Raw genomic sequence first — 27470 nt, 5'->3', positions numbered from 1 at the left:
CAAAACTCAAAGACAAAAGGTTAGGTTAGAATTCTAAGTTGTAATTTTACAATTTTCCTAGTAAAGTATTATGTTTTCATCATATTTGTTTTATTTCATTAGCTTTATCAAAAGTTTGGGCTACATAATTGCACATAAGGGGGGTGCATTATATCAAACACCTTAACTTAACCTAACCACCTATATATATATATATATATATATATATATATATATATATATATATATATATATATATATATATATATATATATATATATATATATATATATATATATATATATATATATATATATATATATATATATATATATATATATATATATATATATATATATATATATATATATATATATATATATATATATATATATATATATATATATATATATATATATAATTAAAATGTAGCTGCATCCTAGTTTGTTTCACAAAAGAACCTAACTTCACTTATGGAGTGTGTTCTGAATAATACACAAGTACCCTATGCTTTGACAAAGAGTGGCGATAAAATGTATTCCATGGCAAATCACTAATCACCTTTTCTTTTAACTTATAAAATACTGAAGATAAGGTTATTAACAGAGCAAAGGAGTTTCCTTTTAAGGCTATTATCTGAAGTAAAATTAGGATTGATTGAAAGATGGAGAGGCTGGAAAGATGCAAAAGAAACAGTAGCTGGACATACAACGAGATAGGACAGAGGACGACATTCTATAAACGAGAAAACACGGCAAGATGAGTCAAGCAGGCTCTCAGAAAGAGGAGGAGGCGGTGGTTACTCATAGTTCATCCCCCAAAGTTGCCCATTTTTCTAGATTTTTCTAAGAACCTTCTAGTTTCCTTGGGCTTTAACGAACCTGAACGCCTTGAGATAAATTCCTCGTGTCCATTACATGAGCAAAGTTTCCAATACCAAGACATAAAATATATCTATAATATACATGTGGGTTTTAATTAGGCAGTTTTTTTTTCTCCTCCGGGTACAGTCAGACCTCATTTTTTAAACTAATTAATCCAAGGAAGGGTCAAATTAAACTTTAAAATTCGTCATCTTTAATTTTGATTGAAGCCTTGTGGTATTACTATATAAAAAAAACAGCAAAAAATTGCAAAAATTGACGCGCTTTCATGAAGACAATAGGGCACTTTATGTCTTGTATATTATAAAAGAGAATTTAGCGACCATGACTTTCTTCTTGGATTGTGAACTACTTATAAAACTGGGTAGCTTATTCACCATGACAACCCTGAATAGACTCAAACGGAAATGAGTATACTAAGTATAGATTCAAAAAGAACAAAAGCACAGTTTTTTTTTATGACCAAGGCCCCTCAAAAAGTAATAATGAACTCTTAAGAAGGACGGATAGTGTGCACTCATGGTTTCAATGCTTTTTTTTAAACGTACACACAAACTACACTACATTGACAATTCAGCCATTCTGGCTATTACCTTGATGTGTTTTTACTAGCATGTAAGAACGTTATTGCTTCAAATTACAGAAAATTCCGGTCATAACTACAATTTATAGCTGGATAAGTCTTAAATTGGAAAAAAAGAGACAGAGGGGGGGGGGGGAGAAACCAAATGTGAAACAAATTTTGGTAGTACAAGGATATTATTCAGGATGGGGGCGGAGCAGTGGCATTAACTCACGAAAATTAAGGGAGGAGTGGGCAAATTTATTTTTTGTATAATCTTGGATTATAAAGCTGCTTGTTTAATTTATTTTATAATAAAGAAAATTCGATGAAAATATAATTTTTTTTCTAAATCTGAGGTAGACCCCCCTCCCTCACCACAAACGACGTAACAAGGTCAGGGCTGCCGTGAAAACTCTATTTTATACAAATAATATTCAATTTTACGATCTTCGCTTTCTTGCATAGTAAGTCTGAAACAGCAACAAATAATCGCCTTTCTCCATAACAGCATACTAGATTTATACGACAACAGCAAATTTACTGGAAGTTCTACTGAAGCCACTTTTTGGGATGTTCGTACAACCTACCGATACAATATTAGGATAAAAGGATTTGGCCATTTATTGTTCTCACCTTGCGGCTAACTGCAATGGGAAACAGAAGAACAAAGACACCAGATTGCAGCTTTCTCTAATTTTCTGGGAGGAAACTAAACTTGATCCTAATATGCAATTACAAGACATATAATTTGAAGCGATCTAAATTTCGACTCGGTTTCGTACAACAATGAAATTTGAGGATGACTTTTTTTAACATTTCATCAAAGCGTGTTGCCAATTTTTAAGGCTTTGACACTATGAATGCAGTGACATCTTGGGACGCCCATGATAGTCTAACCTCAAAAGGCCAATTTCATGTAATTTATGTGCCTTACATGGGTTTACATAATAAAAAAGCTATTTGAATGTACATGTTCACAATGACTTTTATGGTTATTAACTTGTGAGAGAAAAACAAATTCTTACCACTGTGGGTACTTATTATACTATATATAGAGGATCTTGGAAGTTATTGTACTCAAGTCACATGATATAGATTTTTTTTTTTTTTTTGCAAGTTTCATATGAACATTCGAAAGAACAAGGTATTAGCCACCATTAATTTCTTTTATGAAATAAATTCTCAGTTTTTCTGATTTAATACAGATGGATATTTTACGAAGACCTGTATATTACATTCAAACAGTAAAATTTTAACAGCGTATTAGTCTTTCATTTATTAAAAGTTATGAAGCTATGTTAGCTTTTGGAATTTTTAGGCTTCGCTGGACAAGCCATCGAAAAGAGCCCTTTGCCAGTTAGGAATGGAAGGATTAGGGTATTACATGTCATAGCGACCAAACCAAAGTAGTAAAGTTATGTTAATCATAATGAAATATACCACCTCTATATATTAAATATTTGATTCAAATATGCTGTGCATAGAAACCGTTTATCTTGTTTAGGCTAAGCTACACAGAAAACCGGTTTCATTACAGATCAAGAACAAAGTGTGGTTGCTATAATACGCAAGTATTGGATTAGGATTCCTAAATCTTTCCGACGAGTGTTCGAGCTAGGCCCATACACCCCTCGATTTCTGAAATCTTTTCAATACCTTTTTCAACATGATTTCCTCTCTTTAGTACTTTTTATGGCAGTTGATATTTACCAAGTGACAAATAGCGATCGCAATTTCTGTCCGTCTGTCGGTCCCGGTTTTGCTAGTTCGGGCACTTCCAGATAAGTTAGGACGATGAAATTTGGCAGGCGTATCAGGGACCAGACCAGATTATATTAGAAATAGTCGCTTCCCCGATTCGACTATCTGGGGGGGGGGAGATAGGAAACAAGATAGTTGAGAAGATTTTATTTACCCATAAAGCAAATGACTGTTCATCTTAAGTATGGCTTGCTGGTCTAGGAGTATTTGCAAGTCTATCTTTGTAATAATTCCCAATAAACAAAGAACAGCAAGATCGATAACTCTAGTACCGAGTCTAATTTTAGGTTCCGACCTCGTCACAAGTGCCATATGATCTCTCGGCTCTTGGCTCTCCCGACCTCGCCACAAGTGTCATATGAGCTCTTGGCTCTCCTGATCTCGTCACAAGTGTCATATGAGCTCTTGGCTCTTGTTTTTCAACTTGCCACCTTCAGAAAATGAATTCTTGCGTTCCACACTGTTGTTCTTGATCTGAGTAAAACCAGTTTTTCTGTCTGCATTCACCGTATTTGCAACTCTATCTTTGTAATAATTCCCAATAAAAAAAAAAAACAGCAAAATCGATAACTCTAGTACCGAGTCTAATTTTAGGTTCCGACCTCGTCACAAGTGCCATATGAGCTCTTGGCTCTCCTGACCTCGTCACAAGTGCCATATGAGCTCTTGGCTCTCCTGACCTCGTCACAAGTGCCATATGAGCTCTTGGCTCTTGTTTTTCAACTTGCCACCTTCAGAAAATGAATTCTTGCGTTCCACACTGTTGTTCTTGATCTGAGAAAAACCGGTTTTCTGTCTGCATTCAGTGATAATTAGCATATTCTCGGTAAGATAAACTACTATGCAGTTATAATTTAATTAAATATTTAACATATAGAGGTGGCTAGGTAGTTACTTAATATAATGCGTTCTGGTCGGCCTGCTTTCCATAATTCTCTGCTGTAGTTTCCATAATATTGTTACTAAAGTATTATATTTCCGCCATACTTCGCTATATTTCATTAGGATTAACCTAACTTCACATCTTGGGTGTGGTCACTATAACACGTAAGTACCCAATAAATATATCCATCTCAGGCTATTTGAGAGCTAATTTGTTTTAATGTAACTTTTACTTAATTCAAAGACATAAAACGGACTTAAGTACGCATAGTTAGAAGAAGCAATACTTTCTGGGGTGAAAATACGGCCATTCTTATCCATATATCTTACTGAAGTAGCATTTGAGCCTTTCAGAGGCGAATAAACCATGTCCCTTTTTATGTTATTTAGGTTGATTGAAAAGTACTTGATTTATCTTTTAACTATATGTACTAGAAAAGATATTCTCTATAAGCAAGGATTAATACAAAAAGGTAAAAAAACATATATTAAACATTGAATACTGAATCATTTTTACCACCTGACTTTTACAAACTCTATATCCAAATATACTAGGCTCATTTGAAAACCCATTCTTTATTTCTTATACAGATAAGCAAGCATAAAAAAAAAATCCTGAAACATTGCATTGCCAAATGATAGGTGCAAAAAAAAAAAAAACAAAAAAAAAAAAAAAACAAACAGAAAGACAGTGCTGATGAGCTTCTAAAGCAATAATTTCCCCCATCCTTTGGACTTGGATGCTTACACATCTCTTCCTGTTCATAGCCAAACATTTTCAACAAATCACTTTACGAGAAGAAACAACGAACTTTCAAAATGTCACGATAAAAATATTCTTATTAAGGTTAAGTAGCTCTATATGCCGCAAAAGTTAAGTTTCTGGATGCAACTTCGAAACCAAAGAATCTATTTCTCCTCATTAAAGTTGATCTTGTATAGGAATATGATTTTGTCAGTTCGAACTAACTTTCTTGATTGACCCTCTTGAAGGGACTAGGCTCACCACGAAAACATGTCCTATTTCTAGATAAAAAGACTTTGGTGAATACAGGTTAATTATGATCACCTAGGTTAACCTGTTATTTAGTGTTGCCAAGGTTAACATGTTTGATTTTAACGATAAAGAACGATTTATATCTTATTACGATGGCGGACGCACCGAGAATAAGGATAGAAAGCGTGTAGAAAGTTTTTAGAAAGCTCTCTTTCTGATCGTTTACAAGCGGAAATTATCATTCCCTTTATTCTGAATATGCAAATATGACTTTTTCTTAATTACTAGTGTCCAATTTATTAAATTTCAATTTTATTTTGTTAAGTAGAAAGACCGTAAACACTAAGAGTAAATTATCAAACAGTTCGTGGTAACGAACTGTAGTAAGGAGCGACCCGGCTCAATAGTAACCAAAACTCTAAAAAATTGAATTTTGATATCAATAGCTACATCAAAAGAATCGCATTTTAATGCTGATTTTAAATATATAAGTTTCATCAAGTTTAGTCTTACCCATCAAAAGTTAAGAGCCTGAGAAGATTTGCATTATTTAAGAAAATAGGGGGAAACACCCCATAACAGTCGTAGAATCTTAACGAAAATTACATCATCAGATTCAGCGTATCAGAGAACCCTACTGTAGAAGTTTCAAGCTCCTATCTACAAAAATGTGGAATTTTGTATTTTTTGCCAGAAGACAAATCACGGGTTTGTTTGTTTGTTTGTTTTTTTTTTTTTCCAGGGGTCATCGTATCGACCAAGTGGTCTTAGAATATGAGGGGTTCTAAAAATACTTTAGCATAAAGAGCGAGGTATTTAGGAGGAGATAAATACCTCGCTCTTTATGCTAAAGTATTTTTAGTAATTTCAACTATTTATTCTACGGCCTTTCTGATTCAGGGGTCATTCTAAAAGAATTGGGACAAAACTTACGATTTAGTGTAAAGGGCGAGGTATTAACGAGGGTACAAACCCCCTCGTATACACAATAAAAATATAAGATTATGAAAGTTTGTTACGTAAGTTAATTCTTAAGTTACGTATATTTTTTACTAATAAAAACATTCGTTAAAAATTAAAAGTTCAAGTTGCATTTTTAAGTAACCGAAAAATTGGAGGGCAACTAGACCTCCTTCTCCACCCCTTATTTCTCAAAACCGTCTGATCAAAACTAAGAGAAAGCCATTTAGCCAAAAAAAAAGAATTAATATACAAATTTCATTTTAATAATTTATGTGCGGAGAGCCAAAACCAAACATGCATTAATTCAAAAACGTTCAGAAATTAAATAAAAAAACTAATTTTTTTAGCTGAAAGTAAGGAGCGACATTAAAACTTAAAACGAACAGAAATTACTCCGTATATGAAATGGGTTGTCTCCTCCGCAATCCCTCGCACTTTACTCTAAAGTTTGACGCTTTGTCACAATTCTACTTTTTAAAACAATTAAAAGCTTTAGCGTAAAGAGCGAGGGATTGCGGAGGAGACAACCCATTTCATATACGGAGTAATTTCTGTTCGTTTTAAGTTTTAATGTCGCTCCTTACTTTCAGCTAAAAAAATTGGTTTTTTTTTATTTAATATTATCAAGTATCAACAAGGATCTGGTACGCCAATTTTAGTGACATGAATATCTGAACTGAAACAGTTCAAAAAAAAAGGCCATTCCCACTTGAATTTTTTTCACCGGGTATATCTTTTTTCAGTGCGCTCAATACGAACGAACGTGGGAACCTCTTGACCCACGTCCCTCCTCCTGAAAAAGAAAATGTGAAAGCTCTTGCGAAATCTTCCAAATTTTAAAAACTTTTCATGGACTTCGACTTTTTTTCCTGTTTTATCCCCTCCCCCCTCCCGGGTGTTGAGCCTTCTATAAGTTTTGCTTTTGCGCTGATTTTTATTATTTGGATCGGGAGAAATAGGAATCTGGAATGTGACAGGACACCGCTTTAATAGCCAATAGATAAACGTGGCTTATACAAAGGTAATTTTTAACAATATTCAATTTATAAAAACAGCTTAAGCATCGAATTGTTTTTATTATGAATTTTTTTACATATTGATTCTGTAACTTTTGCATGTTAACTGTGATCTTTTTTCAAAGATTACATTGGTCTCAATTTTTTAATTCCGAAGTCAGTGACTTTCTCACGAAAGATTAAAACCATTTCATGAAAGGATTAAACTATATTCAAATGAATAGTCATCTGTTGGGTACCAAACTAAGAAGAGAAAAAAAAGTTTCAAATGACGCTAAGATTAAAAGCTCACAATTGAAAGATACAAGACAGAAGCACATATGTTTTTCTCCAAATAATAGGCAGTGTGTGTGGGATCTATTTTGCGCTTAATGAGTTGTAATTTAGGTGATAGCGAAGGAAGTACTATGTCAAATGCAAGAAGTTATGATACTAAGAAAAATATGGCTTCCTTTTGTGGATTTATTCTTGACAGCTACAAAATTGAAGCTAAAAATTAGAAGAAAATTGCTCCCATCAAAACATCGCGGATTCTGCCTAATTATAACCTCTTACAAGAGAAAAACAAGTCTCAAGATGCATAAATAGTCTATTTTGACTGATTTTTACGACAGGTCTACAAGAGCTCATTAGAGAGTAACTTGTCAATTTAGACAAGCTTTGGGTGAAAATGCATACTTCTTACTTTAAATGGCGTAATTTCATCAAAATTTCGGAGGGGGGCAAAGTTCAAGCGAATTTTCCCAGTTGAAGAGAAAAGACAGTGAAAACTGAAAAACTAGTCATATATTATCATAAAGGCAAAGATATACTAAACAAATCTGACCTATTTCTCTGGATACTTGAATTATGCAGGCTCATCTTAATTTTGACAAGATTTTTGCAGAAGCTAAATTTCAGCTGGGGGGAACTGAGGTCTGGGGGGCAAACCTGGGCCTGGAGGGGGTAGTTGCCCCCTGTCTAATAGCGAATGACGCCCCTTTTTCAGGAAGAACCTAATTGTAAAAAAAACTACCAAAATCGGTGCTAATCGTTAGAGGTGTAACACACCCTAACGATTAGCATCAGTAACTTCCCAGAGTGAAAACTGACTCTAGTATTGGCAAGAAACACCAGCACCATCTGACATTCAGAATTTGTCAGTGTAATTATAAGCCAAGATTAGCGTAATTGACATATTAGTAATGTGTTGTCTGATCTGTGTCCGAAAAAAAATGTGAAACTTGAAATAAAAAATGTTAGAGTGCTGGTTATTTTTTGTCAAACTTACGCCAATTTCCTCTCATAATCTGCCCCTACTCTTTGCCCCCTAAGCAGACACGACGATGTACTTTCAAACCCTCCTCCGCTGGGGATAGCCTATCTTGCAGTACATCTAGCTAAAAACAATGAAGTGTAGATAACTCGTTTTGACTTTGTACAGTCAATTGACATGTCTGAATCTCTGCTGATTACTGGAAGGCTTGGTTTCCGACACGGTGACACACTATCAAGCCTCTCCCCGGGGATAGCCTTTCTTGCGGTAAGTCTAGCTCAAAATAATCTGCGTAGATAACATGTTTTGGCTTTGTACGGTCGAATGATAGTAAAATTTATTTGTCTAGCCACGACAGAACACGACGAATACTAGATTTAACACGCTTTCCCAAGAGTAAACAATATGAGTAAGCAATATGTGTAAACATTAAAGAGCGAATATTAGACTTCTAGTTTACAACTAATATCTAGCTCCCAGTTCGACTAACATTTGAGAAAGATAATGAACATATCAATAAGATCAGAAGTGTCAAAATGGGACAAAAAGCAATAAAACCAGTGTTATTATCAGTATTTACATAGTTTGACATCTCAATGCTATACGGCAGATCATCCCACTATCAAAACGCAATCATTGTATCAAGTGACAGGTACGTAATCTAGGCTTCGAATTCCACATGATTGACGTGAGTCGTGACAATGTTTAACATAGAAATCTAAGTTGGTAGCAACTAATCTGATTCTTTCGCTCCCTTATTGCTTGTTATCAAGATTAAAAAAAAAATCGATTAAAAAACGATAAAAAAAAGTTTGACACTCTTTTGATGTCAAAGACATGGTTGTTTTGGAAGAAAACGACCGAAGAGACTTAGCCCACCTAAAAAGTATTGTTTATACACCTTCTGACATTGAAGAGGAGGATGGAAGGTGGTGGAAATTTAAACTGTTAATGGAACTGTACTACCACAAACTTAAATTGGAAATATATAGGTGATATCTATTTTTATTTATTTATTACATAAAAAAACAAGTTTTTTTAACTGAAAGTAAGGAGCCACATTAAAACTTAAAACGAACAGAAATTGCTCCGTACATGAAATGGCTGTCCCCTCCGCAATCCCTCGCTCTTTATGCTAAAGCTTTTAATTGTTTTAAAAAGCAGAATTGTGGCAAAGAGTCAAACTTTAGCGTAAAGAGCGAGGGATTGCGGAGGGGACAACCCATTTCATATACGGAGTAATTTCTGTTCGTTTTAAGTTTTAATGTCGCTCCTTACTTTCAGTTAGAAAAAAAAAATTTATGTAATTTCTGAACGTTTTTGAATTAATGCATGTTTGATTTTGGCTCTCCACACATAAATTATTAAAATGAAATTTGCATATTAATTCCTTTTTTGGCTAAATGGCTTTCTCTCAGTTTTGATCAGATGATTTTGAGAAATAAAGAGGTGGGGAAGGAGGCCTAGTTGCCCTGCAATTTTTCGGTTACATAAAAAGGCAACTATAAATTTTAATTTTTAACGAATGATTTTATTAGTAAAAAATATACGTAACTTAAGAATTAACGTACGTAACAAACTTTTACATTCTTAAATTTTTATTATGTATATGAGGGGGTTAGTACCCTCGTTAATACCTCGCTCTTTACACTAAATCGTAAGTTTTGTCCCAATTCTTTAAGAATGAGCCCTGAATCAGAAAGGCCGTAGAATAAATAGTTGAAATTACTAAAAATACTATAGCATAAAGAACGAGGTATTTATCTCCTCCTAAATACCTCGCTCTTTATGCTAAAGTATTTTTAGAACCCCTAATATGCGTAATAATCTCTGTTCATTTTAAGTTTCAATGCTACTCCTTACTTTCAATTGAAAAAACTTTTCCATGTTTATTTTTTCATTGTTTTTTTTTATAGTAATTTTAGACAATCCTGCGCCCTTTTCATTGAATTTCTGTTCCCCCATGACGTATTTCTCCAAGGAAAGATCCTCCCATATAGCCCCCTCCCCTCAACCCCACCCCCAAAACCAAAAAAATCCCCCTGAAAACGTCTGTACACTTCCAAATAACCATTACTATATGTAAGCACTGGTCAAAGTGTGTAACTTGCAGCCCCTCCCCCAGGGACTGTGGGGGAGTAAGTCATTCCCAAAGACATGGTTTTTGACTATGCGGATCAAAATGGCTATCTCAAAATTTTGATCCGTTGACTTTGGAGAAACAATGAGCGTGGGAGGGGGCCTAGGTGCCATCCAATTTTTTTGGTCACTTAAAAAGGGTACTAGAACTTTTCATTTCCGTTAGAATGAGCCCTCTTGTGACATTCTAGGACCACTTGGTCGACACGATGACCCCTGGGGAAAAGAAAAAAAACAACAAATAAACACGCACCGGTGATTTTTCTTCCGACAAAAAATACGAAATTCCACATTTTTGTAGATAGGAGCTTGAAACTTCCGCTATAGGGTTCTCTGATACGCCGAATGCGATGGTGTGATTTCTATGACTTTTAAGGGATGTTCCCCCTATTTTCCAAAATAAGGCAAATTTTCTCAGGCTCGGTAACTTTTGATGACAACGACTGAATTTGATGAAACTTATATATTTAAAATCAGCATGAAAATACGATTCTTTTGATGTATCTTTTAGCATCAAAATACCTGTTAGAGCTTCGTTTACTATTGAGCCGGGTCGCTCCTTACTACAGTTCGTTACCACGAACTGTTTGATAATTCCCATATAGAAAAAGTATTGTAAACACAAAAAAAAGAAACAACAATAAAACAAGAGAAAAACCATACAAGCAACGAAATCAACGAGGGGACAAATGAACATAAGCCATGTTCGTGAGTTTCCTATGTAGTATATCCAACATAGAAACAATATCCAAACCCACAAAAAATTTTCATCAGAAACTGGCATTTTGTCCATGGTTGAATACAGATGAGAAAATTTAAAAATTCAAACATTCTGCCCAAATTCTATACAAATCATCAATGCTAAGAGTCGGGGGAAAACCTAAAACAAAAAGGGCGGATCATTTTAGGCCATGTGCAATATCAATTTTAGGGGCCCAAATTGCTACTATTACAAAATGGGATTTGCATTTATGTAATTCATCTAATTAAATTTATTGTGTAAGTGTTTTTATGGTCTCAAATGTGATTTCGGGGTAAATTTTTACCATGCAGCACAGAGGAACCGTTCTATCAAATATTTCTATGATGTGCGGAGATGGCAGAGTATTGAAACCACTTTGCAGTTTTAAGTTATGCCAGCACTGATATACAGGCTCCTACATGACTCCGCAGGTCGTATATGCCTAGGGTCGCCACTGCTGGTCAAATAACCTACTGAACCCTTCCTGGAAACATAAGAAAACTGTGACTTAGAGCCCGAGCAATGTGCGTCTTCTATGGTTACGACCGCTGCAGAGAAAAATAAATTTCTCAATATTTCTCTACTGTGGTTACGACCTTCTAGTACATACCATTCAGCTCATATCTAATATGATGATAAGAATAAGTCTAGAAGCGCTTCATATGTGTAATTTTATCTATGTAGTCTAGTTTACAAGTTCCAAACCAGTTGAGAGTAATACTGAGAAAAATTGAGCCCATTAAATTATCAAAGGATAAATCCCTCATAAAAGTAAGCAGATGTGGAACTATATTCTGGTATGCACTTAAATATTTCTCAAGATTTACACCAGGAATGGCATATATATTGAACCTTTTATTGACTTGTTCTGAGCTAACAACATCTTTGTTGTGAATCACTGAATCGTAGACGTGATAACATATCACCCTCACTTATGCTACTGCTAAGAGCACACCTTTGTCAATGGCAAACAAGGGTCATTCAAAAGGGATTTGTTTGAATAGACCTCGCGCCTTTCGAGTTTGCATCTAAATTAGCTCATGTTTCCTAGATTGGTGTTTACACAATCAAACTAGAAAGAGAGGTAGACAGAATAAAAGGAATAGTAAATATGAACGTGCATATAAACTGTGATAAAAGCTAGAAATTAGCCTGATGTCTAATTAGTCAAACTTTCGGCCAATTTGGAGACTGTTCCATTACATAGAAACAAGGTGGGCTCACTAGGCGATACTCCTTTTTTTATGTCTTTTCAAATATAATAATCTTTTTACTCGGAAATCTGATTTAAAGCCCATAAATGGATCCTGAAATGATATCTAATTCCAAGAATTCCATTGGAATCATTTAGACAGAGTGGTCTTCGCGAGTTCAGGATTCAGCAAACCCATTTCAAAAAAGATGAAAACGCATAACGAAATGATAAAACTATGGAGAAACATCATTTTGGACTATACATGGAACCATTAGGAGAGGGGACGCATATTATTATTAAGTAACAATAATAATAAAGACAGCTTGCGTTTTTTCTATTTTGTTATAGTGTCTTATTTTTTACGTGTTACTCCGTATCTAGTTTCCGTGTGATTCTTATTTTGATTTCCACTGTATTTTCATATGTCTTTCTTTGTGTTACTCCACGTATTATATCTTCGCATAGAGTGGGATAAACATAAATAATAATAATACTAATTATCAGAATAACGACTATCCTACTGAAAAAGAAAATACAATAAGGTAATGGTGCTGCCTTTATTGACACTACTATCGTCGAGTATTGACAGGAATGAGGTGTCGCTTTAGGGTCGAATTCAGGAATTTAAACTAGAATTACGAGTGAAACTATTACTATAACTGGAAAGAACATAAAATAAGGGATGTAATGGTGCTACCTTTATACTATCGTCGAGTAATGACAGAATTAAGGTGTCACTCTAGGTTCAATTTCAGGATTTTAAATTAGAATTGCAAGTGAAACTATTACTATATCTGGAAAGACTATAAAATAAGGAATGTAATGGTGCTATCTTTACTGCCACTACTGTCGTCGAACATTGACAAGAATAAGGTATCGCTTTAAGGTCCAATTCAGGAATTAAAATTAAAATTACCACTGAAACTATTACTATATCTGGAAAGAACATAAAAAAAGAAACGAGGAGTGCACTCACCTAGTCCACCTAGTCTATACGTAAATAATGGATTCACCTCCAAATTCACCAAAATTTCCAGCACCCTTAGCGACCAATAAATAAGTCGCTGTTTTCAGCAAGTCCACTCTTTAATCCAGTCTTTTACCACGTTCAGTTAAAAGAAAACTCTGATAATAATAGAATGTAGAAAACTATGAAACATCAACAAGTCAGTTGACATCTTTTACAGATTTTACTGTATTGTAGAATTTTCCCTATTCCCCCTGTGTAGCTATGGTCCCATTACTATGCATTCAACAAAATTATATATTTAAAAATAACCAAAGAACGGCGAAGATAGTTCAAAATAATGAATTTAAAATAAAATTAAATGAATGAAACCAAAAAATGAGATGAGATGCATTGAAGATGGTTATTTTTTAGAAGAATAGATGAAAGGGAAGCTAAAAACGAAATTCTTGAATAATTTTCCAGTTAGTTTTTGTTTGGAGAGCTTCTCATTTCATTTTTTTCAATTAGAAGTTGTAGAGTATTTTGCGTCTTGTGGTAAGGCTTTTTTGGCTTACCTTTATTGATGGAACTTCGGGTGCATGAGGAGGAAAGGCAGTTGTGACTTGCTTTTCTTGGTTTACAATCTTCCTTTGTTTCTTTTCTTTCTTCCCAGAAATCTTGTTCTCTACCTTTCCAAAATCAAATTTCTTCGTTCCTTTTTCAAAAGTTTCATTTTGAATGAAGCCAAAAAATGAACATGCCTGTTTACACCCTTCATCCTGATAGGGAAAGAAGGTCAAATATATTAAAACTTTACAAAATAACGAAGAATAAAATGGACACATTTCTTATTTCAAAACTTTAAGTAAATGCATGTAGCATAATAGTACAAAATCAATCTTATAATAACTCAACCTATTTTATGAGAAAAAAACATAGCATGTATTTTTTAATTTTGCACTTTTTTCATATGTATTTCTGGCATTCCAAGCTACAAATCACTATTGGACCCCTGTGGAACAACATTTCCAGTTCTATCTTTTTTCAATTTAGCCAAATTATAAGCATATCATGTTACAGAAAAATTCTTGGTTTTTAATCAACAGTGTTCTTTCAATTCAAGTTTTCAATTCAATCTAGTCCCAAAATATATCTTATTTGAAACATAGCATTTTTATTCAAACATTGATTAAATATTCCCTCTGGACTTTGAATGTATTACTTTTTAAAGCTCAAGTTCTAATTTACACCATTGAATTCAAAGATAGAAAAAGGGGGAAAGACGACTTTAATGTAAAGAGCGGGTGACTAAGAGGACTGGCGGCCTCTTTATCCGATATATAGCATAAATTCCGAGAGCAGATTGGAAGACTGACATTGAAGAACAGGTTAATTTCTGAAAGAATAACATGAATCTTTTCACTGGGGAGGGATGACTTAGCTATTTTTTTCAGCTTTTCCATGAGAGGTACCCTTAGTCACTGCTGTTGACAGGAAGGGCCAGCGGAGGGTAAGTACCCACCAAGATTTTAGTGCCCCATATTTTGAAAAATATCTTTTTTTGAGTATTTTCATCGAAAAATGCCTTTATTTTGGTATTCTCATTGTAGAAACTAAAATGAAATAACGAATTTGTCCCCCCAGATTTTGAAACATCCCCTTTGAATTTTCGTTAATTAACGCCACAGACAATTTTCCTGTGTGTTGTTATTTTTGTTCTTCTTAAATTTGGATTTATAAATCCTTTTATCTTCTGTCCCCTTATGTATTCATTTATTCATCTATAGCAGAATCTGTTACAAGAATGTTTGATTCAATTTTTATTTTAACTTTTGTATATTTTGGGTTTTCTTTAGCATATGCTTTGAATTTAATGTTTGAACATAATTCAGAATTATTTGCTAAAAGTGGAATCAGCGCTCCCCCTCCGTTGCTAAATCTAATAATTAATAAAAATGTCGTTGAAGTTATTTAATGTGAAAACTATATTTCTGCATTTAAACCTACCAGTAAGTACACAGGGGCGTAGCTCCAACATTTTTATTGGGGGGGGGGGGGCAACAGGATAACATTTTTTTCTCCAGATTATTGAGGGGGCGATTGCCACCTTCCCCCCCAAACGACGCCACTGTAAGTACAGATGGGTAACAGCATTTACATTAAAGACACGATCTTCGAAATCCGATTGACATTCCTAATGTACAAAGGAATTAAATTATAATCAAATATGGTTATCTATTTTTTATTGAGCATGATGTCCTTTAAGATAACGTATTCAAAATTGGTTCTACACTTGTAGAAGGTTTAAAACTAGGTAATTTTATTATATCCCAAATTAGGAGAAAAGGAAAACATAAAACCCAATAAAGTTTCGAAGGACCTGGACGACAATATTAACATGAGTCAAATCCATCAGCAGTCAAATTGCTCAAATTCATAAAAATGAACAAAAAAGGCAAATAAAAATCAATTTATTAATCAAACAGTAAATAATTGATATATATATATATATATATATATATATATATATATATATATATATATATATATATATATATATATATATATATATATATATATATATATATATATATATATAAGAAAAGATGACTTCTTTGGTTATATATGACGAGAGTGCTTAAAGATTCAATGCGGAATTACTCAAATAGGCTCGAAAAATTACTTAAGATTTTATCATCAAAACCCTACTTTTTTGGACTGGTGTTATTAATCGCTATTAATTCTCGTTGCAGGAGACGTAAAGAGGAGTGAAAAAAGGTGGTACCGTCCCCCATCACAAATAGTTATTGGTGAAAAATCAGAAAAGTGAGCTTATCATCTGCACAAAATTTACGACCGATTTGACACAAAAATGCCGACAAAGATTTTTCAAAATTTGTAGATACAATTAATCCAATATAGTCACTCTCTATTTATTTCTAGCTTTAAAAAAATATATTGCTTTCAATTCATAGTAAGAAGCTTGAGAAGAATACAAATGTTCTAGATTTTTTCAGCGTTCGTCATTCCAATCAACAGAAATAATTCGATAAAAAATCGTTTTTCTCATCTAAACGACACAATTACTTAGAGAAGTACGCACGAGGACACCATAAAGGTCATCTCTAGACTCTACCATCAGTTTATTTTGCTGCACTAGAGGGCAAACCTTTTCATATTTCAAAACATTTCAGCAATTACTAGTCATTTCCTTCGTCTTGCCTGTTTATCTCCCAGTTAGTATGTTTTCTCCGGACATATTATTTGGAAATTTCCTGAGAGGGAAATGTTGCTTTTTCGAAATTGCCCTTTGGGGAAAGCAGGCAAAAATCTGGCCAATTTGATTTTCTCCCTGTAAAAGGAACGATTTCTGTTTTTTCTTGTATACAAAGTGGTTCCTGGTTTTAATATTTCGCCGAGATGAAAAAAAAAAAAAAAAAAAAAAAAAAAAAAAAAAAAAAAAAAAAAAAAAAAAAAACAGGCCGCCACCGTCAAATAAAAGTTCAAGGTGCATGGCAGGTTTCTAAAATCAAAACATATAGAGGGAACCATTTTTATCTCATTATATTTGGCAGACTCATGTAGGACCGTTTTCCCGGCTTTCAAACAGTTCGTGGAAACGAACTGTAGTAAGGAGCGACCCGGCTCAATAGTAACCAAAACTCTAAAAAATGGAATTTTGGTACCAATAGTTACATAAAAAAAATCACACTTAATGCTGAATTTTAAATATATAAGTTTTTTACTGTTTTAAAAAGTAGAGTTAAGAGAAAGAGTCAAACTTGTAACGTAAAGAGCGGGGCGTTGAGGAGGAAAAGCCCCTTTCATATACGGAGTAATTTCTGTTCGTTTTAAGTTTTAATGTCACTCTTTACTTTCAGTTAAAAAAAACTTGTTTTTTTATTTAATCACACATTCAAAGTCATCCAAGCGTCAATATATTTCTTTTTGACAAACATCGGGAAGCGTCAATTCAAATTCGAAATGATATCAATCCTTAAATATTATTTCTCTTTTTTTGCGGATTATTTCTCTTTTTTTTTGCGGGAAAAATGAAGAAAAATTATCCGACCATTTTCACGTTAAAAGCGATAAAATGTCTACTGAATTTCAGTAAATTTTACGTCCTACACCGAACTGACAAAAATCAAATGAAAGCCTTTCATATTTAAGTAAATAAACCTTACTGTACGGATAATAAAGAATTTTCAGTCATAAAACTGTTTCATATAGGAAATAAACTATTCTTTTAAAACGCTTTCGCATATAATCAATTCAATTTGGAAACTGATTTGTACCGACAAAAAGGCGCTAAAAAGGTTTTGAACAGGAAATAGAAAATATTACAGGACATAGTTTTTTTCTTTTTTTTATCACTAGTTTGTAATCTAAAAGGCATAAAAGTAAAAAAGCGGAAAATAATTGAAATTCAATCACAATGTATGATTTAAAATGACTGATTCGTTCTGAAAGTCCTCAATTCGTTCTTAGTAAGTCATTCTCTAAAGAACAGGGGTGAAAAAGAGTATTTTAATGGGGGGGGGGCAAGAGGGTCTGGTTTCGGAGTAGGTGCTATTCAAGCGGTAGTGAAGCAAAGTTACAATTTAACAAACACCCAACTCGGTGGATTTAAAAACACTGCGCAATACATAACAAGCAATAAACACTAATTAAACAATAACAAATACAAGTCCTTGGTTTTTACTAAAGTTGAGCTGCTGCAGAGGGCAGCAGTATAGCGTAAACAAGCTTTCGGGTGGGCGAAGGTGAATGTCGTATACACTCAGCTGTTTTCAGCCAGATTCACATTAATGCCGCAGTACGTATCCCACCTTCACTTTCCCCAAACCCCACGCCGAGCACAGGGTGTTCAATCTCATAACTGAACCATACTCTATTGTAATAGCACCAGGTATTATGCTATTCATTTGCTTGTAATTTTGAATGGATTTTGACTCTGTAAGGTTTAATTTGTTGTACTAAACTTTTATTACACGTGATTTATTGAAAAATTATTTTTGATTTTTTATTTAAATTGATTTGTTGTGGGTTGGCTGATTTATATTAATAAATAGTATTGACATCAGCGGGCCACGAAAAAACAGAAACAAAAATCATAGGCAGGACAATAGCGCTGTGTAAGTGAAGATACAGGATAAGTCACCTGGAATTAAAAGGTCTAGTGTCTTTTAAGTGACTGAAAATTGGAGGGCAGATAGGCCCCCTCCCACGCTCATTCCCCCCCCCCAAAGTCACCATAAAAATTTTGAGATAGCCGTTTTGTTCAAAAATCTAATAACTATGTCGTTGAGGATGACTTGATCCCCCACAGTCCCCGGAGGAAGGGCTGCAAGTTATGAACCTTGCCCATTGTTTGCATATAATTCGAAGATGGCAAATCGAGGAAAAGCAGCAATGGCAACGCTGTTCAGAAACAGTAATTTGACGGGAATAGGTGACTTAAAGATGCACAAAAACGTGTTCGACTCAAAAATAAGGCCAATCCTCCAATATGGAGGGGAAGTATGGGGCCTAGAAGTGGCAAATTCATTAGAAACTCTACAGCTACAATATTATAAACGAATGCTAGGTCTGCACGCCACAACTCACACACTTTTCATCAAGGGAGATTTGGGACTTTTCTCAATGAGAAAACATAGACAGATCCAATTAATTAAGTTTTGGCTGAAAATACTGCAATGTCCCTCCTCAAGACTCATCAGAGCAGCGTATGATGAATTACTTACTCTGGGACAAAAATCGCCATGGCCCTTCCATGTCAAAAAACTACTGGACAGCACAGGTCTATCGTACGCATGGAATAGAGGAGAGGGCCCAATCTCAGATCAAAAAGCCTTTCTGTCAGAGATCCAAATAAGGCTGGAAGACCAAGAAATTCAGAAATGGTGGAATGACCTTAGCCAGTCGGAAAGCTTAAGTTCTTACTATAAGGTGAAAGAAAATTATGGTGAAGAGTTATATTTTAAATTAGGGATTCCCAAAGAATCCCTGAGGTCTTGGATGCAGGTGCGAGCAAACTGTCTCCCTCTTCACAGTATTTGGAAAAATAGGTGTCACCCGGAAATGTGGTATACTTGTCCAATTTGCGGTGATCTTGATGGGCTAGACCATTTTTTTTTCAGGTGTCAGGGGCTAAATGAGCTAAGAGGGAGCTTTCTTAGGGTGGATAGTCGTGAGCCCCTTCTTGGAACTTTGAAGTCGACGTCGAAAATAAATATAGTAGCAGTGGCAAATTTTGTCCGGAAGGGTCTTGTTATTCGAAAGTCGATTGTTACATAATTTAGTTTGTTTGTTGTTATATATGTATGTATACGGCCTGAAAAATGGCTTTAAATACAGTCATTCATTCATTTGGGTTTTTGGGAAGTATACATATGTTTTCAGAGGGATTTTTCGTGGGGGAGGGGGTCGGTGGAGGGGTTACGTGGGAGGATCTCTCCATTTCGGAATTTTTCATTGCGGAAGATAATTTTTCTATGGAGGGGGCACCGGATTTCCCAGTATTATTTAAAAACGATCAGAAATTGAATAAAAAAACAACATTTTTTTCAACTGAAAGTAAGGATCAACATTAAAACGTCAAACAAACAAAAATTATTACGTATATGAGGGGGTTCGCCCCCTCGTCAATACCTCGCTCTTTACGTTATTTTTTTTTTAGCAATTTCAAAATTATTCTAATTAAACGGGCTTCGTGATTCAGGGGTCATTTTTAAAGAATTGGAATAAAAATTCGAACTTTAGCGTAAAGAGCGAGGGATTGACGAGGGGGCGATTCCCCTCATATACGTAATAATTTCTGTTCGTTTTAAGTTTTAATGTTGCTCCTTACTTTCAGTCGAAAAAACTTTTTTTATTTAACTTATAAAAATCACTTAATTTCTTTTTCAATGATTTTTTTTTCATTCAGGAAATTATATTCGCTGCATATCTACCCTCTTATTATTCAATGATTCCATTTCTGTCCTATTTGCAGATGTAGAAGGTGTATTGAAGCCCACTTTTGAAAGTTTAAAACAAAAGAATCTACCCTTGAACTGATAGAATTTAGGAAGTAAAAGCACCTTAAATATCAGGAGAAAAAAGTGACCTGAGCAAATCTGGCGCAACAGGAATCACAGAATATTTTTCGATTTTTCTATCGACTAGGCTCACATTTTTACTTGATGTAAAATGCAGTATGTTTGGAAAAGTATTAATGTGAAACCTATTATGAAGTGCAATGGACCCTTATTTTTCTCGTTTTCCTTATGTTAATAACGAGCAGATTAATAAAAGAAAAATTATCTGCTCATAAACGAGCAACAGTTTTAAATCTACTTAATCAATTATATTTATTTCCCAAATTATTGGAGAAACCCCCCCCCTCTCTCAACGACGCCGCTGCTAAAGAGTAAAATTAAGAAGTAGAAAATGACTGAAAATAAAATACGATGAAAGCACGGAGTTCAAATCAGTAATTATAGTCAGCATAAACTCATTAAAACCAAGAAGAAAAAACACTCACACAGCGATATGAATCGTTATCGCAAAGTAATTTTCGTTTTGCTTGGGACTTCTTTTTCAGTAGATGGCAATAGCTTGCACACTAAAAAAAAAAAAAAAAAATTAAAATTGAACAAACAAAAATCAATGAGAAAAGGAAATAAATCATCATATAACAGAAATAGAAGCAGGTAGGCTGCAATGCACAATACATTAAGATCCATCTGGACCTGCACTATAAAATAAGGTTTTTCCATCCAACGCATTATTATTTTTTTTTTAATCAAAGTTTTGATGTCGTGAAACGATTTTGATGAACAAAAGTTGCTATTTTAACTTACCCGACTTAGTCTTAATGTGATACATTTTTTTAGAAATATTTTTTTTCGTGTCGAAACGATCTCAAAAATGAACTAAATCGAATATACATATTGATATAACTCGTCAATGTATTTACGGCTTTCTAGCGAAACAAAAATTGTTTTTTTTTACGCCGAGTCAGCGAAACCACAAAAAAATCAAATAAGATAATGAGAAAAGGAAATAAATCAGTATCTAAAACACACGGAAGTAGATTGTTTGCAATTTAAAAACGAATTAGGTTCTATGTAAATTATAAAAAAGAAGGTATTTCAAACCGATATATTTTTATTAAACACATAAAAAACTATTCTATTTTTTACTTTTAGAGAACAGTATCTTGCTCTGATTTGTCTTCTAAACCGTAAATTTTATTATGCAACATATTCGTATATGATTCGTTGTGATCCTCGCTGTCGCTTGTCTTCTAACTGCAGATTTTGTTCTAAATCATTTTTGTTTGTGATGCGTTGTGATTCTCGCTGTTGATTCTCTTTTAACCACATGTTTCGTTGTGTCATTTTCGTTTACGATTCGATGTGATCCTCGATGTCACCTGTCTTCTAACCGCAGGTTCCATTGTCAAGTCAACATTTGCAAAGTACAAAGGACATTTCTAAATTTAGATTAATCTTGCTGATCATAGTCTAATGTTGCAAGTCTCCTTTCGAAAACGTGGCTTCAAAGCAGAATAACCTTGTGATAATTTTTAGTAAACAAATCCGTCTCTTACTGATAACAAACCCCTAGAATCATTTAATAACATCCTATATTCATACTAAGAAAAACGAAAGAATTTTGGATATTCATTTACCCTCACTTTTTATCACTATTTAAAATTTTAACTTTAATTTCTTTAAAGCAGAATGAGTAGGAGATACTGACGAGTTATTGTGACGGGTTATACACTGACGAGTTATAGTGAAATGTATATTGGATTTGGTGCCATTTTGAGGTCGTTTCGATGCGAGAAATCATTTCTAAAAAGAACAACAAATAAATCATGTCGAAACTCAGCAATGTTAATAGAAGCGTTTCACAGCATTAACACTTTGATGCTGATTAGAAAAATCTTCCCGTTATTTCTAATAAAAATGTGTTCTTCGGAGAGGGGTTTCTACGTTACGAGGCTGTGGCGTCAATTCACGATAATTTAGGGGAGAAGGAAAAGGGAACAAAATGTATTTTCCAAAAGAGTGGAGGGGAGAGAATTTGTCTTTTTTTCAATAAAAAAAAACTAATGTAAATACCCTCAAGCAAGGCGATTTTTTAACTGGGAGGGGAGGGGTGAACAATATAGAGTCGAGCATGTGCCACACCCACTGACTCCATTGCTATCGGGGCAGTATTGCAAGGTGTATAGATAGTTGATAATATTTGCAACTTATGAAGAATTACCCAACTGGTAGGATTTATTACTAATCCAAATTTTGTCAAATCAAACTAAGCAAAAGGTCATTACTATAAAATTATTAAGGGTCCATATTTCGCAGGATTGGCATAAAAAAGCCTCATTTCGTATTTTTGCCTTTAACTCTGATGCCCGACAAGACGTCATTAAGGGGTTAATTACTTTATTACATTTACCAAAAAAAGACACACACACAAACAAACATCAAAAACACTCAAAATGTTTCTTTCTGTCTAAGATGAGGCCTGGTGGTCGAAATCTTTCATTTTTCAGATAAACTGTTTTCGAGGCAACCTCAAACAATCTTTAAAACTGCCGTCAACAGAAGATACTGTTTCTGGCTATTAAAAGTCGGTAAAAGTCGAAACTGTCGGGCCCAATTTCTTTTAATATATCAGTGGACATAAAGGCTGTTCTGGCTAAGAAATACATTTGTGGCCAGGAGCCCAAATTCAAGCTAGAATCAAATTTAATTTACGGAAAACATTTCCAACAATGGAACGAATGACACTTTTACCGGGCCCACAAAGGAAATTTTTTTCACAATGTTTATAATATAATTTACTTTTGCAAACGATTTTGTGAACAATTCAAACAATTCCATGAAACACTGAATTAAAACACATTTTTGTCTAATGAAGTACCCAATGCGTCACAAGATCTTTACCCAGCTTAATCACTAGGTTTTACGCATCTGTTTAGCCTTCATTAAAATAAATTCATAGATGGCTTTAATAGAAAAATCCTTCGAAGGAGACAGTTCCAAATATATGCAGAATCGATCAGTTGTTTTCCCCTACTCATTCCTAAACGTTTCCTCTTTCAAGTAATCATTAGGAAGGTATGTGCAACCTCTATAGATTACCAAATTTGGACAAGATATTCATTCTTGGTAGTTCATTTCTAGCAGGACAACCTCCCAAGCTGGTAAAAAGCCACTCTGCTATATTTTTTCCGAACGAGAAAATCAAAAGTTTGAAGTTTCACACCATTTGGGCACAAATTTCAATCGCACTGGACGAGAACTTTATTTCTCCTAGTCTTACTGTCTTATTGCCACATATATTAAACAATCCTCGGGACTTACCTTTCATAACAAATATGACACAATAAGTAACAGAGGAGAAAAAACAACAACAAAATATAGCCAACAAAACTCCAAATGGTTTTCACCTTAGGAGGGGGGATTAGAGGATTTTTTCGTGAGTGATGGGTCAGTATTAGGAAAAAGAAACAACATATTTTCAAATCGCTTTTTACATTTTTTTTTTCAGGGGAGAGGAACTACCAAGCTGCTCTCCCTTGGGGAAGGGAGTCCCTTTTGTACGCAGACATTAAAATAATGTATATTAAATGTAAGCAGAATTTGAAAAACGATAATGTCTGAAATTCAATAAAGGAAATTGGCCTCTAAATGAGGTTCAGCTTTAAAAGAAAAGTCTTTCACATATCAGAATCCTGCGAGAAACCCCATGAGCCCTCCCAATTTTTTACTCAGTCTACCTATGAACGTACAATACATATTGATAGCCAAATAATAAACATTTGACATTTTTCTCATTGGTAACCTTGAGAAAAGGCAATAATCTTTCCATAGATGGCTGGTCAATGCCACTACCCCCCCCCCTCTGAAACTAAATTTCCAATTTGCTTGGTAGATTTCCCCCAGCCCGAAGGAGGAAAAAAATAAAGGCTTACTGACCTGTTTGCATGCGAGCCTGTTTTTGCAATCTGTCTGCCAAGGTGCCTATAAAAATTATCATAAATTAAAGTCGGTGAGGTCTGTTCCTCTAATAATACCAAAAAGGTGAAAAATTAGCAAAAACTTTGCAATAATGGTGCCTTAATTAAGAGAGCCGACAATAACAGAGGATTTTATTTTTCTAAAATTAAGACAAAAAGTTCAAAACCATAAAAGTGAATAGCTTCATACAATTAAGCAGATTTGTTCAACAACGAAGACCTTTATTACAAAAGTAGGTAAATCAAATGAATAAACAAATTAAACTGGTTATTTTTACTGTGAAAGTGTTATTGGATTGCTTGAATATATATATATATATATATATATATATATATATATATATATATATATATATATATATATATATATATATATATATATATATATATATATATTTATATATATATATATATATATATATATATATATATATATATATATATATATATATATATATATATATATATATGTATATATATATATATATATATATATATATATATATATATATATATATATATATATGTGTATATATATATATATATATATATATATATATATACTAGCTGTTGGGGTGGCGCTTCGCGCCACCCCAACACCTAGTTGGTGGGGGCGCTTCGCGCCCCCCCCAAGCCCCCCCGCGCGCGTAAGTCGTTACGCGCCATATTAGTTACGCGCCATATTAGTTACGCGCCATTGTAGTTGTGTCCCTGTGTCCCACCTGTGAATATAGATAGATTTATATATGTGTTTCAAACTACGTAAAAATTGCGAATATACAACATTCTTGGCTTTCCCATTGTCTGTCCATATACAAAGCCGTATGTACTAATAATGACGTCATATGCAAACGTTCTTTTTACAAACAAACAAACATGCATACACACAACTCGTTTTTATATAGATAGATAGATAGATAGATACAATACAAATTAACTACGTAAAACTTGTGAATATACAACAGTCTGTTCCGAAATACAACTAACTTCGTAAAACTTGAGAATATACAACATTCTTCGCTGTCCAATTCTCGCTGCATATAAATAGATTGTCAGGTTTACCGACCCTCGAACATGCAACGTACAATTGTCCATGGGAAAAACAATCAGTATTAAGATCAATACCACATTTTTCTAATGATTGACCTTGAGCTTTGTTAATGGTGATTGCAAATGCTAATCGAATTGGGAATTGCAATCTTTTAAATTGAAAAGGCAGATCTGTTGGAATCATGGGAATGCGAGGAATAAGAACAGCCTCACCCTCAAAAGGCCCTGTCAGGATTGTGGCCTCTATTAGGTTTTCCATTGTTTTTTTTACGGCAAGTCGAGTGCCATTGCAAAGCTTTGGTGGGTTTATGTTACGTAACAATATTATTGGTACGCCTATTTTTAGTTGTAGCACGTGTGGTGGAAACCCTGAAAGATCTATGGAATTTAAAAATTCAGATGGATAATTAACCGCTTCATTTGGTTCCAAAACTGTGTCGACTGACTTGTAAAGGACTGCCTGGTCTTGAATCTTGGTCAAAACAATATTGTTGATTTCGTGGACGTCTATATTCTTGGGTGCGAGAATCGCTCTTTCACTTAGCCATTTATTATTTTTATAATTTTTTAGAATATTCGGAAATATATTTTCAATCAATTCATTTTTGGACGTCACTAAATTACAGAAATCAGCAGGTAGTTGTATACGTCCTGAAATTGAGTCTACTGGGAGCTTTCCGTTTCCCATTGCTAGCAATTGATCTGAAAATGTTTGACCAGAGTCATCGTTTTGCAATCGGACACGCATATTTGTAGTTAATTTGAATGTTTTTACGTGTGCCCATAAATTAGAATTTTTCAAATGTCTTTTTGTTCCGACGTTAACTTGGAAATGTTATTTTGTACATACGACAATAGATCACTCGTACTGTAACTTTGTTCACGATCCAATTCTACACATGTCGAAACAGCAGCGATACGGTTAGGTGAAGGCATTCCCAAACCCTGAAGAGGTTTGTTTGCCATACTTATGCAAATATCTTCTATAACAACTAAAGTGTAGTTATAAATTTCTGGTGTAAAATCAAAAGTCATGTCTGACGTCTCTAACTGTTTTCGATGAAGTATATCTTCGGACATTTTTGACTTATATTTTTCCCATAACTCTGTAGGAGCTGATGGAGAGCAAGTTGTTAAAATGATGCCAAACAATGCACGAATTTGACTTGGGGTTGACGTTTCGCACGCGTCATTGATGCAGTTATCCCAGTGTTGGTCATTCTCCAATAAATTCAGAGCTTGGCATGCACTACGGTAAGTGTCATGTATAGTACCATTTACAGTCCTCAAATACTCAAAGGATGTCGGACCGGGTACATTCACCAAAAGCAGGCGTAGAAAGAAGCATTCATGTTGATTGGGGTGAACGGTGTAGAGTCTTCCTATCGTGGTATCTTTGAAGATGGTAGGTTGGCCGTCGACTGACTTACCCTGTTTTCGACGTTCAAATACTTTATTTTTAGTATTCCACGTGTAATACGAAGGCACTTCAGTATACAGCAGTTTTTTCGCAAAAGAATCATTTTTGCAAAGCGAAAAAAAAGCTGTTAATGTTGTATCCGGTGGATTCAGGACTCTTTGTTGCACGTTGGTTTCCGTGAAATAAACACGTTGACCATTCTGTAAATGTACCGCTAAGTGAACAACAGCTGGACTACGTTCATGTATCGGAAATGAAAGAATTCGCCAAACAGCTTCATTACTGCTTATGTATCTTCCAGCCTGATATTCTACGATTTCATCGAAATCTTTGATTTCGGACTGCAAGCCAAAAACTGCCATGTCACTGCCTTTGTTGACGTATTTACATATATATTTTATTGCCTTTACGGAGTTACAGTATTCAACGTTTATATGTGCATTAAATGTTTTGGATAATAAAGGGGAATATGGAACAACCCACTGGTTATCTACTTCGATGGTGGTACCGTTACGCTTCTTTATTATTGCTGTTTTACCGCCATCTTCAGTAGATCTTCTTCTATATTGTGGGTAACCATCATTGCCAGTAATTGTTGTGGGTACTAAAAGTCGAGGATATTGCTTTGTGCACCTTCCTTTGGCCATGCATGG

General features: G+C 34.3%; 1 protein-coding gene across 2 annotated transcripts in view; it reads right to left on the bottom strand.

The window, feature by feature from the left end:
* LOC136029318 (uncharacterized) overlaps window positions 1-27470 on the bottom strand; it is an 83383-nt gene that overhangs the window by 19309 nt on the left and 36604 nt on the right. Inside the window, exons 2-4 of one of the 2 annotated variants that reach the window (XM_065707585.1) lie at window positions 24307-24351; window positions 20856-20936; window positions 13903-14106 (exon numbers count right to left, since the gene is read on the bottom strand). In XM_065707585.1, coding sequence (XP_065563657.1) covers window positions 13903-14106; window positions 20856-20936; window positions 24307-24351 — 330 coding nt within the window. The remainder of the gene's footprint in view (window positions 1-13902; window positions 14107-20855; window positions 20937-24306; window positions 24352-27470) is intronic. The other variant, XM_065707586.1, reaches the window with a different exon arrangement.

Source organism: Artemia franciscana, chromosome 7 (assembly GCF_032884065.1).
Source record: "Artemia franciscana chromosome 7, ASM3288406v1, whole genome shotgun sequence".
Classification (NCBI taxonomy): domain Eukaryota; kingdom Metazoa; phylum Arthropoda; class Branchiopoda; order Anostraca; family Artemiidae; genus Artemia; species Artemia franciscana.
This window is presented reverse-complemented; position numbering and strand designations above follow the sequence as displayed.